The 18,960-nt window shown below is 39.6% G+C and overlaps 2 protein-coding genes across 3 annotated transcripts in view; both read right to left on the bottom strand.

The window, feature by feature from the left end:
• Positions 1-608: 608 nt before the first annotated feature.
• Positions 609-9,927, bottom strand: LOC134793727 (origin recognition complex subunit 3). Its single transcript, XM_063765381.1, has 13 exons — positions 9,795-9,927; positions 9,573-9,713; positions 9,005-9,183; positions 8,557-8,665; positions 8,109-8,329; positions 6,967-7,114; positions 5,441-5,566; positions 4,675-4,989; positions 3,681-4,064; positions 3,076-3,171; positions 2,342-2,479; positions 1,453-1,614; positions 609-1,022 (listed from the first exon to the last, which is right to left on the bottom strand). The coding sequence occupies exons 1-13, from the start codon at positions 9,819-9,821 to the stop codon at positions 900-902; spliced, it is 2,169 nt and encodes a 722-aa protein (XP_063621451.1). The 5' UTR covers positions 9,822-9,927; the 3' UTR covers positions 609-899.
• A 7,253-nt stretch (positions 9,928-17,180) lies between these two features.
• LOC134793726 (T-related protein) overlaps positions 17,181-18,960 on the bottom strand; it is a 50,538-nt gene continuing 48,758 nt past the window's right edge. The window contains exons 8-9 of one of the 2 annotated variants that reach the window (XM_063765379.1): positions 18,548-18,642; positions 17,181-17,466 (exon numbers count right to left, since the gene is read on the bottom strand). In XM_063765379.1, coding sequence (XP_063621449.1) covers positions 17,229-17,466; positions 18,548-18,642 — 333 coding nt within the window. In that variant the 3' untranslated portion in view covers positions 17,181-17,228. The remainder of the gene's footprint in view (positions 17,467-18,547; positions 18,643-18,960) is intronic. The other variant, XM_063765380.1, reaches the window with a different exon arrangement.

Below are 18,960 nucleotides of genomic sequence, written 5' to 3'. Positions count from 1 at the left end.
TGGCTCTCCCGTAAAGTTAGCTGCGTGTCGCTTATCCAATTTCTCCTTTCCAGCGTCGATATGTTCTACTCTACAGGTCGCATATCTAAACCAATTCCCGAATTTTGTAAGCAATTGATAGTTAAGTTTTTATGGTCAAATTAGATTCTCTAAATTCTTCAAAACAACGGAACCATACATTTATTCAGTTTTAAACTCTGCTCGCGAGGTCTACAGCTCACAGAGCCACTAGTAGTACTAGGTACAGAAGACTCACTCTGTAACAAAACGCGTCTGTTACGATCAGGACAGATATGACCGCTAGGTGGAGACAGCGCCACGCGCGGCTTATGGCTAGCCACCAAAATTGGTGTGGAACGGATGTACTTTTAGCTACCTGTTGCAAAGCGACGAAATCGCGGAGTGAGCCACGCCTGGCTTCGGTAGTAGCCGTACGTGTACGGTATTCGGTAGATCGCAGGTTCATTTCTCGAAGATAAAGTTAAACAAAGGATACAAAACACATTTTTATTTGAACAGATAGTGAAAACAAAACACATCAGCACTTATATACAGATGATAATAATAAATATTAGGTACTAGCTCTTAGCTCAAAAGATCGCATATTCCTTAATTACATCTTCAAATCACAACTAGCATAACAGACATTTAGCGTTGTGACAGCTGTCTCACCATAAGGCTTCCTATTTTACCTTTTTGGTACGGAACCCATATAACTTTTTGGTCCAAGGGTCGTCACTTGATTCTTATGAGGTGGACAGAGGTCAGAAATGTATGGCGGATTCGCCGTCGGTAGATGTGGTGACACCCTTGAGAAACTACCACAGGGAGTTTTTTGGAGATTGGTGGTGGTCGCTCCCAGTGGTTTGACTGTAGCTTGAACTGAAGGACCATCACCATCACCAGGTAAGACGCATCACGTGGTCCGTCTTCCTCTTCGAGGACTTGATGAAGCCGAGGAACTGGAGTTCTGCCACGGCTCGGGTGAATCTTGACCTGAAACAAAAATAGAAGTAAAGGTGCTATTCCATGACCATTAGATAGTTGTTGTCTAACTCATTTATTCATAAAACTTTACAACCTTCAATTAGTTTATATGTTTTATCCCTTCCTTACGAATACATAAGCCAAAATGACAGATTAAGACAAATGATTAATAGCTATGGCTTGTAGCGCGTTTACGAATGACGCCATAAATAAATGCGTTGTATGCTAGAGGCACGTCAGCGTGGCCGAGCGTTATCAGACAACTATAGACGTTAGGTAGGTCGCTATAAGGGTCATTACTGTGTGTGCACGTCTCCTTCTTCATCCCCCGGGCACAGTACCGCGGCGAACGCTTGCAGCCAGTCGTACAGGTTGATGTGCTTGCCGCATTCACGAAGCAGCTTATACGTTAGACAACTATAGACGTTAGGTAAGTCGCTATAAGGGTCATTACTGTGTGTGCACGTCTCCTTCTTCATCCCCCGGGCACAGTACCGCGGCGAACGCTTGCAGCCAGTCGTACAGGTTGATGTGCTTGCCGCACTCGCGGTGCAGCTTGTACGCTAGACACACGTCGGGGAGTGTCGCTGAAGCGCTGTCCAATGATGATAGGCGGCAGCATGAACACTGGAACAATGGCAAGGTCAAAAGCATTGAACTCTTAAAACATAGAAGTTCAACGATTTCGAATATCGACTTTAACATTGTCTCTACTCTCTACACTACTAGACCAGGGGTCGGCGCAGCACGTCTTTTTCCTTGTCATAAGACATATTTTCAGCTTTTGTTTGAGTTCTTGCGTCTACGATATTTCATGTCATTGGTTAAGAGGCACCATATCAAATCAACATATGTAGAATATTCAATGCGTTAAAAACTGAGTAACTACATTTAAGAGTCCTGCGACTTTATAGAACGATCACGACACAAGTAGGTACCGAAGGCCCTTTCTTTTAAGAAATAAATAATAATGACACGTAATGTATCGATCTGTCTCAACACTCAAAAAACAGGAGAAGCTAAAATACAAGTTTAGGGTACAACTTTATAACTTTAAATAGAAATGCCCTTATATTTGTAACTAGCAATAGCAATTTTACATAGCAACTACATCTCTAAGCTATTTCTTGTTGCTATAAGCATTTGCGCAGGCAATATTACTCAGCGTGCAAAAGCAGTCTATGGCGATATCCAGGATTAGGAAGAGTAAACCGACAGCAATTTGAAAAACATAGTTATTGATTCAGGCATAATTATGTAAAAATATGATTGGGAAGATATGAAGCCTTATAGACAAAAGTACCGAGACCCAAAAAGCATTAGATTATGGTTAGCAAGATTAGTCCTTATGTACCTGTAAATAATGGTGTGGGTTGCTGAGCGCCGTGTGGACGGCGCCGCGGGGGGAGCCGATAATCTGTTTCCTGACGCTGCTCACGTCAGTGAAGAACAACACCTCGTGGAAGGTCTGTGTGGAAGGCGGTTGTAGACCCTGGGAATACCAAATTATCATTATATTAACCCAATATATCAGCGCAGAGAGTACATGCCTATATAGGTAGGTCTACTGCTTACCTCCGGCGATTGGTTGCGCGGTGGTTTTCTACTACAATTTTTTCATGTTTGGGACTAAATCTAGTACTGAAGTACCCATTTACTTAATTTTTTTTATGGTTCAATACCTCAAAAGGACAAAACGGAACCCTTATAGGATCACTCGTGCGTCTGTCTGTCTGTGCGTCTGTCAGCCTATTTTCTCCGAAACTACTGGACCAATTAAGTTGCAATTTGGTACACACATGTAAGTTTGTGACCCAAAGACGGACATGTAAAGTAAACAATGAATTTTAAACATGGAGGCCACTTTTATTGTTATGAACGCTCCAAATATGGGCCTCAGAATTAAAAGGCGAATGGAAAAAACGATGAATGACTGAAATTACATACATGTATAAAAAGTAGTGACACAATTCTACGTTTAAAATAGTACTAATAGTTTCATTTCATGTAGTTTGAATGAAACAACAGCATATTATATATTCTCTTTCTATGTTGCAACACTTTTTTTCATGCAATTCATTTGTATACCTTAGCAAACATGTCTTCGAGGTAGCTGACGAAACGCGACCGTATCATCTCGAACTCGGATTGGATGCGGTCTGCCCTCGTTGCACGTAATAGTTGCTGAAAAAAAAGCAGGATAATGAAAATGTCCAAAATATTGACTATTCAAATTATTAATCCGAATTAGGAAATTGAAGGATCCACACCTATAGTCTATATCTTTAGGTATTTAAATAAAAGTAAACAAAATCTACCCTCAAATGGCTCCTCAAGCCAGTTGAGGGTAGATGAAAACATTACATGGTCAAATAATGTAGGTTAAAGTCAGGTCGTTCCGTGACTGGTCCAGGCCGTTTTGTATTTGGTCGGTTAACCAATAAATGTTATAACTACCCGAAAATTTACAAATTGTTTGTTTACTTTTACCTAAAGATACAGACCATAGCAAAGTTTAGACCGAAATACTTATAAGTAAAATGAAGTTGTGGATTTTTTAAGGTAAATAATCGAATTTGTTTCCTTCTGGTGCTCTTTTTTAACATTTGCAGACCTGTAGTATATTTTATATGGGTAGACCACAGTTTTAGGCCATTAGTATACTCACGAAAAATAGATTTACGAGTACTAACCTCTTTCAATTTGTATCTATTTCCCGGCACAATTTCCGTATCATTCTCAGTCTCATTAGCGACCTCTGCGAGCACAGTAGCCTCAGTATTGGCGTTTTCAAGCTGTCTCAAAAATGTTAGCAAATGAACCCTGACCGTCTTAGCAAAAGTTTCCCCTAATTCATTATTCAAAACTAATTTGTTAGCATTATTCTTAGTTGGTGAGGACCTAAGTGGTTTTACTGGGGATACTACGTGTAGCTCCGCATTGACGACTTTAAGAGCGCCCTGTATACTGTCTAGTAGCTTCAGTTGTGACTGGAACTTTATGAGCTGCATGCATTCTTTGAATGTTGGGGTTTTGGTTACGGATTCGCCGGCACATTTGGTGTATATTTCGCGTACCTGTAAAAAAAGAAAAATTATCGATCTATCTAAAAGAAACCAAGTAAAATGAGTACAAAATTTGTAGAGGCTTTCATGAACACAAATTAAAGTATTGTTTGGTTTCAAACAATAAAAAGTGTCTTTCAAATTAACGACAACTTCACTACTTTGAAAAATATTTTGTCTCATACTGTTGCTCAATGGTAAAACGCGGTAACTCTGCAAGCAACTCATACATTTGTTTGTTGGTTGAGAGTAAAAGATAGTAGATACTAGTTTTTTTCGAGGTAGTGACGAAATTATATGCTTCCCTCGTAGTCATAGTCATAAAGGCAAGGATCAATATGATTATTAATTAAATATTGAAAAGTGAGTGCTGGAAGGTGACTGAGTGTAACTCAACATTTAAATCAAAATAGAAAATTTTCAGCTGTGAAGCAGGCACGATTTTTCTTATGCCGGCTGCACACACTAGTCGAGAACGAGTGTGTACACTGTGTGTGTGTGTATGCTCCTTTCTCGTCATGCTCTTATTCGTATCGTCTCGCCCTTCTCCGATTGAGACGAGTTGTTTACCGAGACTCTCGACGAATGTGTACAACCGGCGTTAGAGTTTACCTAAACTCACCGTTTTCCCAATGACATTTTTAGGCAGATCCTTCAAAAACGCCGCCAACAACCGCACACACAAATAAAAACTGTGCAAGTAATCATGCAGCTTGTTCAATTCTTGACACAAAACCTCTCTAAAGAAATTGTCGTCTTCAAACAGACCAATTTTAGTTTCACAATCCTGTGCCTCAAGAAAGGGTCGGAAGGAAGGCAGTTGTCGGATGGTTTCGAAGTCTTCTGCTGATAATTTGGCGGCTGCGTTTTCGATGTCTTCTCGTTCGCAGCAGAGTGATTTCACGTTGTCTCCGTAGTAATGTTCCATCATACAATACTGAGAGGAAAGAAATGTTGTTAGATTTACTGTTGACATAAGCAGCATGCTGGTAGTAGATATAGAGTAGTTTGACTAATGTGAGCTGAGAGCCGGTAATCGCAAGTAATCGTAAGTTACGTTCAAAATCCGACGTGTGTGTGTGTCATCATCTCATCATCTCATAAGACGTCCACTGCTGAACATAGGCCTCCCCCTTGTGTGTGTGTGTGTGTGTGTATATATATTTATATATATCGACAAGCCGAAATGGAATGTTTAAGAAAATCATTATTTCTATAATCCGATCCGCAAGTATGTGTATCCGTGTGATGCGGCACAAATTCAGATTTACAAAACATTTCGGCTTCAATGACAGTGCTGTTTTTTAAATAAATATTTGGTTCGTTAGTCTAAATGGGATAGCAGAGGGGCCACCATATTTAACTGATTTACCAAATTGAACATTTACCTTTATGCTTTGAATAAGTCCCGTGACTGAGAAATCATAGAATAAGAACACGTCAGTCAGCAACTCCAACGCTTTTCCAGACAAGTGGAGGGGGCTTGTGTGGTTCAGGAATATATCTTCAAGTACCTGAAAAGTACATAGTATATATTAACCACAGAAAGGGTAGATCGTCTAGTAATATCACTTGCAAAACATAATATCACGAGGTAATGTTCCCACAAACTCTATAAGTATATGTGTCGTGCCCAAGCAAAAAGTTCCACTTTGTCGCTTGCCATAAGGACGCTTTGACAGGTTATTCGTATAGATACAAGCAAAACTCGTCCTTATGGTAAGTGACAAATGGACTTTGACTAGACTTCGACACATATGAGAATGTTATCTAGTACATCTTTATCACCTTAAACCCATGTATTAGGTAGTGAAATCGCGGTATACATCCACTTGCCAGAATTTCAATTGCCATAATTTCATTTGCCATAATAGTCAAAAGCCATTATATTGTTTCCCATAATTACATATGCAATACTTATTGTTTACTATATTAGTCACGTGCCAGAAACTTTGTTTCCCATAAAATCAATTTCAATAATATCATTTGTCATCATCATTGTAAGCCATAATTATCACTAGCCATAATATAATTTTTTTACAGAAACCAAATGCTACTAGAAAAATGGGTTAGGTTAGGTTTGAGCTGCGACCTTTACAGAAAAGTAATGCTACTGGAAAAGTGGGTTAGGTTAGGTTTGAACTGCGACCCTTACAGAAAAGAAATGCTACTAGAAAAGTAGGTTAGGTTAGGTTTGAACTGCGACCCTTACAGAAAAGAAATGCTATCAGAAAAGTGGGTTAGGTTAGGTTTGAATCGCGACCCTTACAGAAACCAAATGCTACTAGAAAAATGGGTTAGGTTAGGTTTGAACTGCGACCCTTAAAGAAAAGAAATGCTACCAGAAACGTGGGTTAGGTTAGGTTTGAATTGCGACCCTTACAGAAACCAAATGCTACTAGAAAAATGGGTTAGGTTAGGTTTGAACTGCGACCCTTACAGAAAAGAAATACTACTGGAAAAGTGGGTTAGGTGAGGTTAAATATTCTATTAAATAATATTATTACAATTAATAATATGGACAACAACAAGTATGGCACTCGTACGTTCTGGAATCTAATAATCTGGTAAACAAAGAGTATGTCACATCATTTTTATGGTAAACAAACAATTCGGGCAAATGAAATTCGGGCAAATAAAATTCGGGCATATGAGTATTATTTTATATAATTTTCGGACAAACAATAGACAACCGTGAAATCGCTTATCTTGGGATTCTTGGGTAACTAGTTTTTCTCTTGGCACTGCCAGTCTTTATTACTTACTGATTTTTGATAAATTATCATTGGATAGGTACTCAGTTATTTATTAAAATAATTACTACTAGTATTTTGACCACGAAACATTGCGTTTTACAAGAACCCAATCATTGCTTCCATTAGATGTCAATCTAAACAAAAGCTTGTGAACCCACCTGATTCATGTATACTGGCGAAGAATGTGAATGGAACACTTTGATGAGCAGTTTGGACGAGACGTGGTAGGGGAACGACTTGTGCAGCGCCGACACCGACGTGGCCACGCCGAACACGAACACTATCGGTAGAGAGGACACGTAGGAACTGTAATAAAAATAACTAAGGGTAAGAAAATAGGTGGATGCCGCAAAAGAAGCGCGGACGTGGCGGGCCCAGACGGAGATCGCGGGACAACTTAGACACCTTCATCATTAGATAACTAGCCAGAAACAGCACAACAACGGGAGTTGTGGAGATCAGGGGGAGAGGCCTTTGCCCAGCTGGGACACTATAACGGGCTAAGGAAAAAAAAGAAAATAGGTTAGTCTTCATAATTAACAGCAATATTACCTTTCAGGTATAGTATCCTGAACTCGACTTCCCTAAACCCTATATAACCCTAAATATGCACGGTTATAATATAAACAAACTTATCTTTGCACTACTTTGCAGAATCTTTGCATCTTGATGTTCCCTGTGGGGAGTTGTTAAACATAATCAGCTAAACCCACTGTATTATCATCATCATCATCATCATCATCTCAGCCATAAGACGTCCACTGCTGAACATAGGCCTCCCCCTTGGACCTCCATAAGTGCCAGTTGGAAGCGACCCGCATCCAGCGTCTTCCGGCGACCTTAACAAGATCGTCTGTCCATCTTGTGGGTGGACGTCCTACGCTGCGCTTGCTAGTCCGTGGTCTCCACTCGAGCACTTTTCGACCCCATCGGCCATCTTCTCTGCATGCAATGTGGCCTGCCCATTGCCACTTCAGCTTGCTACTGTATCATTTCGGTCATAAAGATATGCACTATAATTGGTCAAAGGATGAATTGGATATATTGTTACCATTATTCAAATGAACGGCAACACTATTTTAGACAGTTTGAATTTTTGACCTGCTCATCCACATCAATTCTTTTAGCGCATCCTGCCACCTACAAACGTAAGGGTGGTATTCCACCTGTCCAATGTCAGTGCGTCTCACTCTCTCATTAAAGCAAAATGTGAGACGCAATACACATTGGACAAAGAAATTGGATAGGTGGAATACCACCCTAAGCCTAGAAATTTTAAGGAGAAAAAAAAAATACTTACCTTATAATCATAACAAAATCTTGTAAAATATTACAGTTGAAGCTTTCAAAGTCCGGTATGATGATGACCAGTGATCTCATGGAGACAGTTTGCCTTTTCTTGGGAGAGGGGCTGAGATACTTGTTGTTGTACCAGTTCTGTAATAGTCTCATTGTACATTGGTTCTTCTTTAACTTCTTCTTTGTTGGCAGTGTCTCATCATCTGAATCTCCACTGTCATCCTGAAAAAAAAATAACCATACAGGCGTATTCTAATTTCAATTATAGGATATGAATTAAATTTGGATTCTGAATATAATTAGTACAAAAATGCATGTGCTGCACACTGGTGGAATTCCGCCTTTCAAACCCAGAAGCACATTTACAGTGTGAAAATAATAGTTTTCTAATTCTTCACCTAGAATATAAAAACCTAACACAGTTACAAGGAAATACAAGAAGTTCTTACCATTATTTCATGTCCATTTACCAGCTGCCACACTGCATTTTCAACTAAATGCTTTACTGTAGATGCATCTTGAGAATTCACCATTGCAATGTGAGGTGTTACTTCATCCCTGGGAACATAATGACATAATACAGAAATAAAAATAAAATTGCATCTAAAAGGATATTATGTCTAATTGTCTATGTTACACTTACCTTGTTTCCTGTATTTCAGAAAGCATGGTAGAGAAAAAGTAATGAATTGTAGATTATAGACCAAAAAATAATGTTTAGCAATATTAAATATTTTAAATAAATCATTCAGTTTCAGGATATTGAGCAGTGAAAGTAGTTACTTTGTATAGTTAACTATACAGCATAGTTCTTCACATAAAAATTTCATTCGTTTTATATACTATGTTAAGTACTTAAAGTCAGCTTACAATCCTTTATGTTGATATCTTATTTACCTTATTTTCGACATAAGTGTTTCAAACTGAGACACATGGTCCGGCTGGTTGACTCCAGTAAGAAGAGTGGCACTGGGTATAATACCTTCCAAGGTTAGTGATTCATTACCTCTGTAGAATGACTTAATGTAGTTTACCATGTCATTCAGGAGAACATCATAGGTTTTTTGATGCAAATCCTGTAAACAATATGTTTTTATATTAAATTAAGGCCCTTGCACTATATCTAATTGAGGCACATGCAGTGGCAGATTTGCCCTAAGGCCAAGTAGGCCTAGGCCTAGGGCGGCAAGATATTTGGGGCGGAAAATTGTTCACTGATGATAATAAGAAATAACTCAAAATGTAGTCAATATGATGGGTGCTGATAAAGGGGCGGCTACAGGGTCTGGGGCCTAGGGCGGCAAAGACTGCAAATCTGCCACTAGGCACACGAAATATTTTGACAAAAAATAAACTGTTGAAACCAAATACCATGCCGTATTGGAATACAATTTTAACATTGGTGGTATCTTTATGAAATCTAGGAATCTGCTACAATGTGATTGTCAAATATTGACACACTTACCATTATTCTAGACTCAATTTTGTCCCAATTCTTTTTATATGACTTGTACCATGGTTCTTTCTTGAATTGTTTTTCAAACAAGTTAGATTTTTGCTTTACATTTTTAGGTTTTTTCAATGTAGTAGGGAATAGGAACACACCCTGTAAAACATAAAATACTAATAATACGGTTTACATCGGAAATTACAAAGCTTAAAAACTTTAACAAGCTGGTTACTGTACCTTTGAAACGGATACGGTAGACTCCATTTTATACACAATTTGTTTTATTATTACTTTGACTTAAAAACCTAGTTGCATTTCCTATCAATTTGGGTTGAAAATTAACCGTAGTCAGCAATAATGACACATTAGTTTGCAGCTTGAATGAACAACTGTTGGGGCTGTTGAGTGCTGAAGGGGATACTTTTATAAGTCTTATAACTCTTAACATGAAACCAAGCCCTATAGTAGTAATTAAACTTAAGCTAATGAAGTAAAACCAATAATATACGATGGCAAATTTTGTAGAATGCTTTCGAATAGCAGAAATTAAAGTTGTTTTGTTGACGTCCGGAATTTCGCGGTTAAGGTTATGTTACCGCTAGGTACCAACTGTCAAAATGACATTGACATTACAATTTTCTTTTTAACCCATAGACTAGACCATACTTTCTCGTTAAAGGCCTGTACACACCTTTGCGATATATCGGTCCAACTAAGTGAGATGGAGTAATACATTAAAGATGACATTGCCTTACTTTGTCATTCATTGCAAATGCCATGCAGAGCTATCTTGGTCCGACTTAGTATTTTCTTTAGTAGTTTGTGGTTCGACTCTAGAAACGCTTAGATACGTGGATCGTGGAGTTGACTGACCTCACCGGAAATTTAAACCAGCAGTACTATCAAAATCAAATAAAGGCCTAACCAAATCACCTGTTTACTGGTGCGTCCACACCGAGCAACCGAACGATCATTGAACGTATTCTGATATTTTCGCTTTAACAGATTTAATAGTTGCATCCCTGTCGTTAAGCGTATGCTGTTTGTTCAGTATACCGGAGCGGATGGTGCAATGGCCAAAACTCTGTTATACACCGTGTTTTTATTGAATTCCGTTAACTTCGGGGTATGGTTAAGTACGTTTAAGAAAACTTAATGGCATAGTTAATTTAGAAAAAAAAATTTTTTTTTTGCTTTTTTTTTCAGAAAAATTAATATTAAAAACTAATTAAATGTAGCATATAGCGTTGTTGTAACACGGGCATTACATTTAAATAAACCAAACAATTGAAATTGTCCCTCGTGAGATGATCTGGTGGGCGCTGCGGTCCAAGGCTGTACCTGAGGCCTATATTGACACTATCCGGGACATGTACCACGATTCTGATTCAATAGTCAGGACCGCTGTTGGTGACACCAACCCCTTCTCTGTCACTGTTGGAGTACATCAGGGCTCTGTGCTCAGCCCGTTTCTGTTTAGCGTGATATTAGACGCCCTGTCAGCCAGCATCCGAGACTACCATGAGCAGCCACCGTGGCTATTCATGTATGCTGATGATATCGCGCTGACAGACTCTGATAAGGGCCGACTTGTCCAGCGTGTGAACAGATGGAGGGGGTCGCTGGAGAACGGCGGTCTTAAACTAAATGTGGCGAAGACAGAGTACATGGCCTGCAATAGTACAGATCCTCTACCCGTCCGCATAGGCGTGGACATGGTCGAGCGCACGGATCAAGTTAAGTACCTAGGATCTGTACTTAGCACTATCGGGGACATCGACAGCGACGTCAAAGCCCGAATTTCCGCTGCTTGGGTCAAATGGCGGGAGATGACTGGGGTTATTTGTGACCCCAAAATGCCGATTAAGTTGAAGGGACAGGTCTATAAGACCATCATTAGACCTGCCCTTCTGTACGGCAGCGAGACTTGGCCTATTACTAGAGCGGCACAAGCAGGAACTGCGTGTCACGGAAATGAAGATGCTACGGTGGATGTGCGGAGTTTCACGCAAGGATCGCGTCCGAAACGCCCACATTCGGGGTAGTCTTGGCGTCCGTGACATTGCAGACAAACTGCAAGAGTGTCGCCTTCGTTGGTATGGCCACGTCTCGCGCAGACCGGCAAGTTACGTGGGTAACAAATGCCTGGCCATGCCGCCTCCTCCCGGTACGGGAAGAAGAGGCCGGCCCAAGAAGCGATGGCTTGATGTCGTCAATCGTCAAGGAGGACATGCGTGCCAACGGACTCACTACCAGGGATGCCGAAGATCGGGCAAAGTGGTCACGAAGGAGTCGGAAGGCGGACCCCGGGTCCTCGCGCCCCGCGCGGGGGCACAGCCGGGATTGACGCCAGGATGATGATGATGAATTGAAATCTGTGACATATCAATGTCAATTCGAACATCGATCGACCGAGATTTTACTTAAGTTTAGTAGCAAATGTATGAACTCATTCTAAACACTAATCAATATGTAAACCGGCCTTAAGGCAAATGTACAAGCTTGTAGAGGCCTTATAGGAAAAAAATAAAATATTGATTATCTTCGAAATGGAGTTAATTAGAATATCGGTGTCTTTGGGAAAGTTACTTGATTTAAGCTCAGGTATGCACCCTTGAAATTAACGGAAATCAAAAAAAACACGGTGTATACAGATGTAGTGCATAATTATTTTCTTTCGTATTTTCACGAAACGTGTCTTGCTATTTCAGTCAGTCTCGGTACAAAAAGTACTGACGTTGACTGAAGTAGCATAATAAATACGAACATTTCCGGGAAAATACGATGGAAAACAATTATGCACTTCATTCTGTAATTAAATGATATTATTGATGTTGATGTTTTTTGTTTATGTGCCATAATACTTTATCAGAATGTCCAAAAGATAAAGAGAGAGAGGGAATGTACCTACTCATGAAAACAGCAAAACTGTAACAGAAACATACTTATTTATTGTCAATTTACGAGAATCAATTACATTCCACGTGAGCTGATTGCATTTGTTTATTTGCAATCATTTCAAATAAAGCTAATTAATACAGTAAAATTATACATTTAGCGTTTGCGTCAAATCCGGTAGTTCTGATTTTTTGCAGGCTTATTTATGATGTTGGCCCAATGAATAATCCAAGTTGGTGACCTCGAGCGCCGAACGCAACTTTGTCAAAAATCGAAAAACCTGCGAAAATTTGGGTTTTTGTTTAGTTTTGGGTGATTCTAACCCTAAAGGACTAGTTTTTGATAGTACCTTCCTTAGACGGTTTTAAAGAAGACTAAATTTGCTACAATACGAGATTAGAACTGTCTCTGTAGATTGAATAGTTTCCGAGATAAAGGCTTTCAAAATTTTGATTTTTTTGAAATTGAGCTCGTAAGCCAAGTGAGTGCAGTGAGTATGCACTTTTGACTCGGGCGATGCCGCTTGGCACGATTGTTCCTAAGATCAAACAGAGCTGATTTGTGATTTGAGTTGCAAAAAATCAGAACTACCGGATTCGACGCAGAAGAGCCAGGTTACAAAATTCTACAATTTCACTGGATTAGACAACAGCAGTGATAGGTGTAAACAAGAAAGAAATTAATAAACAGATGGAATTCTTTTCCACAGGCATAAATTTTAATTTAACAGTATTTAGAAGCTTAATCTTTGTACCACAGACATACATAGCAGGCCACCCTTCTTTTACGTGATTACACATTAGGCAAGCGAAGGTCAAACTTACTATCAACAATCATAATATAGCGACTATATAGCGACTATAGCGAGCCGCCTAATACAGTGTATGATGACCGCGGTATGATGGTCGCATTTTGATCACCTGTCATGCCATGCGTCACTTTCGCACTTATAGTTGAATTATCGAGAAGATGGAATTGCATTTGTAGTGGTTGTATGCTGATAGTACAAGAAAATAGAAAATTCAAATATAGAATGCCTGTAAACAAACAATACTACCTACTACATATGCAATTCCACGCTCTCGATGATACGACTATACATAGATACTTTCGCATTGTTAGAACATGATAGGCATGGCGACAATTGAGTCGCTTAACTTCAAACTCGGGTAAATCCATCTGTCAGATTATGCGATTATAGTATTAAGAGAAGGTAATAGAGTAGATATTTGCTGAGAGGGTCGAATGGATTTACCCGAGTTTGAAGTTAAGCGACACAATTGATAAAGAGCTAAGGAATGCAAATCGGTTATAAAGAATATTTTGACAAAATTTCATAACCGAATATTGGAAACTCGAATAACCGGTTACGGTTATTTTCGGTTATTTATTTATTACTTAAATTGTATGTTTTTATTGTCTAATGACTACAAAATCCTGCAATTTTTAGCAGCGACGCCTGTGACTATGATTTATGTCATTCGTGGACTTTAAAAACAAAAATATACCAAATTTACTTCCCTTATTTATGAAATATTTTTATTGAATATTGTATCACGTCCAAGGTCATATTTTACTTTTACTGTATTTGGTGTGTTTTACTAAAAAACGAAGACTTACTCACATTCCCTAATGCCGGCTACATACGTAACGATAAATCGTTGCGATAAAACTGTGCAGTCCGACTGTGCAGATAAATCGAACCGTGTGTATGACAAATCGTTACGATAAATCGTTGATCGGTGGCAGTTGCAAATTATATCAGAAAAATCGTTGTCGAAGTGAACTGCACAGTTTTATCGTTGCGTGTGGATGGCGACCGTTCATTTCGGCAGTACTTCACGTCGCTCGCTTGTGTGCGCACGTGGGTTACCTATTATTCTAGTAAATACATTAATGAAAAAAATAAACTTTAGAATTTGGAAAGTAAAGAAAGTGAATTAAACTAACATTTATTATGTGTAATCAAATATATATACTGTTACTGTCTATCCTTCGGGGCCCCCTGAGGAACGGGGCCCTGTGTGCACGGGCCCCGTGTGCCCTTATGGTCAAGACGGTACTGCATTTAGTGCCAGTGACCCGATAGTAGGGTTCTCTGTTCGTAGTCGCTGTTTTTACAAGCTTTTATTTAGTTTCACCTGACTGTTGTCTGTCTGTTTGTCGGTCTGTAATCAAATCTAGCAAGTTAAATTTGTTGCTGTTTTATTTTTGTATTTGTAATTTGCATGTATAAATCGGATGACAATCCAATATTATGGCACCATTGAGCTGATCTGAGGATGGAGACAGGAGGTGGCCATAGGAACTCTGTGATGAAACAACGCAACCTAATAGTGTTAGGGGTTTTTATAATTGTCTTGATGAGTATTAGTTGTCTGTTGTAAGAAAAGTACAGTCAGCAATAAAAGCTTGTACCAAAAATGAAATTTTTGGCAAAAACTTATTTATGTACTTACGGGATTTTTCATGTTTTCCTACGCTCATACTATAATTTTATTTAATCGCCGTATGTAGGTAAAGCCATAGCTTTACCTACATTATAAGCCCCCTCCAGACTATGTGCGTGAATCGCGGCGCGACGTCGCGGAGCGAACAAATCGCGAAGTTGACGTATGACTCCACACTCGCACGCTTCACGGCGATTTCGCAGTTTGGTTTGCGGCAATATGGCGGAAAAGCATCAGCTGATCGAGTTTAACTGTTAGTTATCTATGGCATCATACGTGATTTAGCTGTTTTTCCATTTTGTTTTATTGTAAAACCGTAAAATATAGCTGCTTAATATAATATATCATAATATAATTAATATTTATCTTGCCACAGAGGAGCCAAAATATTGTGTAATGTGGAGTCTTGCAAGTTCGCGCTTCGCGTCTCCTTTGACGCGGGCCGAAATACCGACAAAAAACGGAGAACAGGGCGCGAAGGCGTGAACAATCTGCGAAATCGACGCCACACTCGCATTCGCGGCTTCGCCCGCGATTCACGCGCATAGTCTGGAGGGCGCTATACATCTGTTTAATAGAGAAATCATAAATCTAACTCCAAAGCAGTGCCATTGTGGATGACATGTTGTTTCTGATGAGCTTTGCGGAGAACTGACGATCGGCTCCGATATCGGAGGCGTGTGGAGGCACTAGGAACGTTCGATTTATCGCACAGTCGGACTGCACAGTTTTATCGCAACGATTTATCGTTACGTATGTAGCCGGCATAATACTGTAGGTACTAAAACAAAGATTTTTGTATTTTTTTAATTACTTCATTGTAAATTTATAATTTTTCTTCGAAAATAACCGTAACCGATTATAACCGATATTCGGTTATTTTTCGGGCATAACCGTAACCGAAACCGGTTATGAAGTTTGGCCGGTTATTGCATTCCCTAAAAGAGCCAACCATCTTAGCCCTACGCTACAGGTTGGTCTTCGTTTACTTAGTGTATTTTTCTTGTCAGAACATATTTAACTCAAAGAGGGTAAAATCAGACACTGGCAAGCCAACACGTTTATCAAATGCAACTACGTAGCTATACGTAGCTAATTTAGAGATAGGGAAGGTGTGCTGTGCACCAACCATGCAGCTGATGCAGCGCACTTAGTGCGAGGTTGTGGGGGCAAGTAGACTTCTCTACGATGAGAGATCGTGTCACTCGTGTGCAGGCTGTGTCTTGTCGTTTAGAGTCTGTGCGGAAAGAGAAGAGTCGTGAAATGTAGGGGAGCCCATATATTCTACGACTCTTCTCTTTCCGCACAGACCCTATAAATATTGCTGCATACAAAATAGAAGCATTTCAATTAAAAATACAATTTACAAAATATACATTTTATCATAAATTATTAGTGGACGGATCTTAAACAGATAGAGTTAGACCAAGAAAAGTCTGCAGCGATTTTGATAGCCCACGCAGTGCAAGTGTTATTTAAACGTCATAATTTCATAGAAGTTTGACGTTTAAAATAAGTAATATTTAACACTGTCACTGCGTGGGCTATTAAAATCGCTGCAGACTTTTCTTGGTCTAACTCTATAAAAACTGGTCACAATATTATTAAATAGATTTTTTTTTTGTATTTTAATTTCTGCTTTGATGAGAGCTCTTAACCATCTCAGATTATATTGATACCTATTTACAATACATATTTACATGTGATCGAATATTTAATTATTCTGTGAGAATCATGTTTGTTGGGTAAGTATATTTAAAAACCCTCCATTTTGGGCAGTTAAGAGTTCCATCATAGCACGTGCAAAATTAACTACTTACGGACGAACGTGCAATAAAATACTCTAGCTTATTATATTCTAAAGGTGTTACCACACTAACTAATCAATTGTAGTCAATGCCTCAAACAAAGCTTAAATATCAAACAAAACCAGTCAGTAAAGTAATAATGCGTCAAATTGTATAGTGAGAGTGATGGGCAACTAATGTATTAGACTGTTATCGTTTTACGGTCCAATGTGGCTGAGATCTTCTATCGTGTAAAAGGAAAGCTTCATCTTATTAAAAAGTTCCATCTCGATATCCAACAGATAGGTGCTTTAGTATTTTTTTCTTCTGAATATACAACAGTAGCTCACATTTGACGGTTGATTACTTAATCGACGCTTTTATACGATATCATCACGACACAACAGGGCTGCAGGGAGCCAAAATGTATGAGATTGTATGGAGTCGCGTTGATACTATCGTCGACGATATCGTCCAGGATTTAGTATAAAAGCGTCCAGTGAAGTAACACCTTAAATCGTCCCAAAAACACTATATCACTGAGTAGGAGGACGTGGTGACAACGTTGGTTCCTCGCACGGTGAGTGGCGTTCTTCTGTGTTATACTTGTATTCTCTGTCTCCGTGTTCAGGGCCCGGAGGCGTACCACGGCCCTCCGTGACTGGGGCCGCTTCTAGAGGAGGTCCCGTGGGACCGAAGGGCATGTTTTCGGAGTTGTAGGCTACGTCACCGGTACCGACGTATTCAGATGGTTGGTAGCCGTAGCTGTTTAAGCTGAAACAAAATCAGATAGAATACTCTTTATTGGCACACCTCAGTAAGAGTTACAGCTCAGTAAAAGGTGCAGCAGAATCAGATCATTATTGCTTATTCATTCATATTACTGACCTTGTATATCTACAAGGATTCAATAATTATGTTAGCAGCTTAAGTTAGATGGCGTACCCGCCAACATGAAAAAATCTAAAATCGTTATCTGCCTCTCTATCGCTCTTGCCTAGATAACGATTTTAAATTTTTCGTTGTTCGCTGTAGGCCCTCAGGTCCTAAGCTGTCAATTCATGGCAGGCGTAGGAACACTGATAACTTTTATTAATTTAATTACAAGTCAAAATTCCAATTATTTTATTTTTATTTTTAATTTTTTTATTTTTGGCGAATGGCCATCACGCTTTGATATGTTGTCGTTGTTCAGGAAGGTTTCCGCGTCACCACGCTCTCAATGACATCGTGAGGAGGGCTTTAATATCCGCCAACATCCCCTGTGTCCTGGAGCCTCCGGGCCTCTGCCGCACCGATGGTAAAAGGCCAGACGGCTTGACTTTGGTGCCGTGGCAGAGGGGTAAATGCCTGCTATGGGACGCTACGTGCGTTAGCACTTTCGCGGCCTCACACCTCGGCCGAACTGTGCGGGCGGCTGGTGCCGCCGCGGATTTTGCCGCGGCCAAGAAGCTGGAGAAATATGCGAACCTGGCCGGAAATTATTATTTTGTGCCCCTTGCGTTTGAGACAACCGGGTGCTGGGGGTCGGAGGCTACTGCCTTTATTAGGGAAGTGGGACGTCGAATGAGGGAGAAGGGATCGGACGCCCGCGCGGGTTCGTACCTGGTGCAAAGGTTGTCCATCGCCATTCAACGCGGTAACGCGGCTAGTGTGATGGGTACCTTTGCGCCAGGGACAACTCGGGGGGGACTTTTTGACTAAAGCTAGTCTTAAGTTTTAGTTTTTTTTTTTTTTATATATATATATATATATATTGTTGTATTGACGATTATTGAATAAAATATTTGATAGATTATTTTGGTCATATCATAGTCAGTTGAGTTTCAGATGAATGTATATTTAATTAGCTTACCCGTTAGGCCAATAGGAAATATCTTCAATGGGGTGGTGTGCGTACGATGCATACGCATGTTGATAATAGGGCGAGTGCTGCGCTGGCGTCTCGTACTGGAAACAAGCAATGGCAACAACATTAATTATTGAAAATATAAATTCTCTAAAGGTTGTCTGGAAGAAATCGCTCTTTAGACATAAGGTCGCCTTCTGTTTACCTCTGTGTTTATGTATAAGAGTGTTTCCTTGTTTTATTTTGAGTTTGTGCAATAAAGAGGATTTGTATTTATATTTGACATAAGATGTATAATAATATTAATAATATTGATTATGTTAAGGTACATCTAGATCTCGTGAATGCACAACAAATTCGTCGTTTACATACGGCTAACGCAAGAGCAAGACATATGCTGCATGTGCATATTTTCCTAC

This window comes from Cydia splendana, chromosome 9 (genome assembly GCF_910591565.1).
Source record: "Cydia splendana chromosome 9, ilCydSple1.2, whole genome shotgun sequence".
Taxonomy (NCBI): domain Eukaryota; kingdom Metazoa; phylum Arthropoda; class Insecta; order Lepidoptera; family Tortricidae; genus Cydia; species Cydia splendana.
Note: the sequence above shows the minus strand (reverse complement) of the source record. Positions and strands in the feature narration are given on the sequence as shown.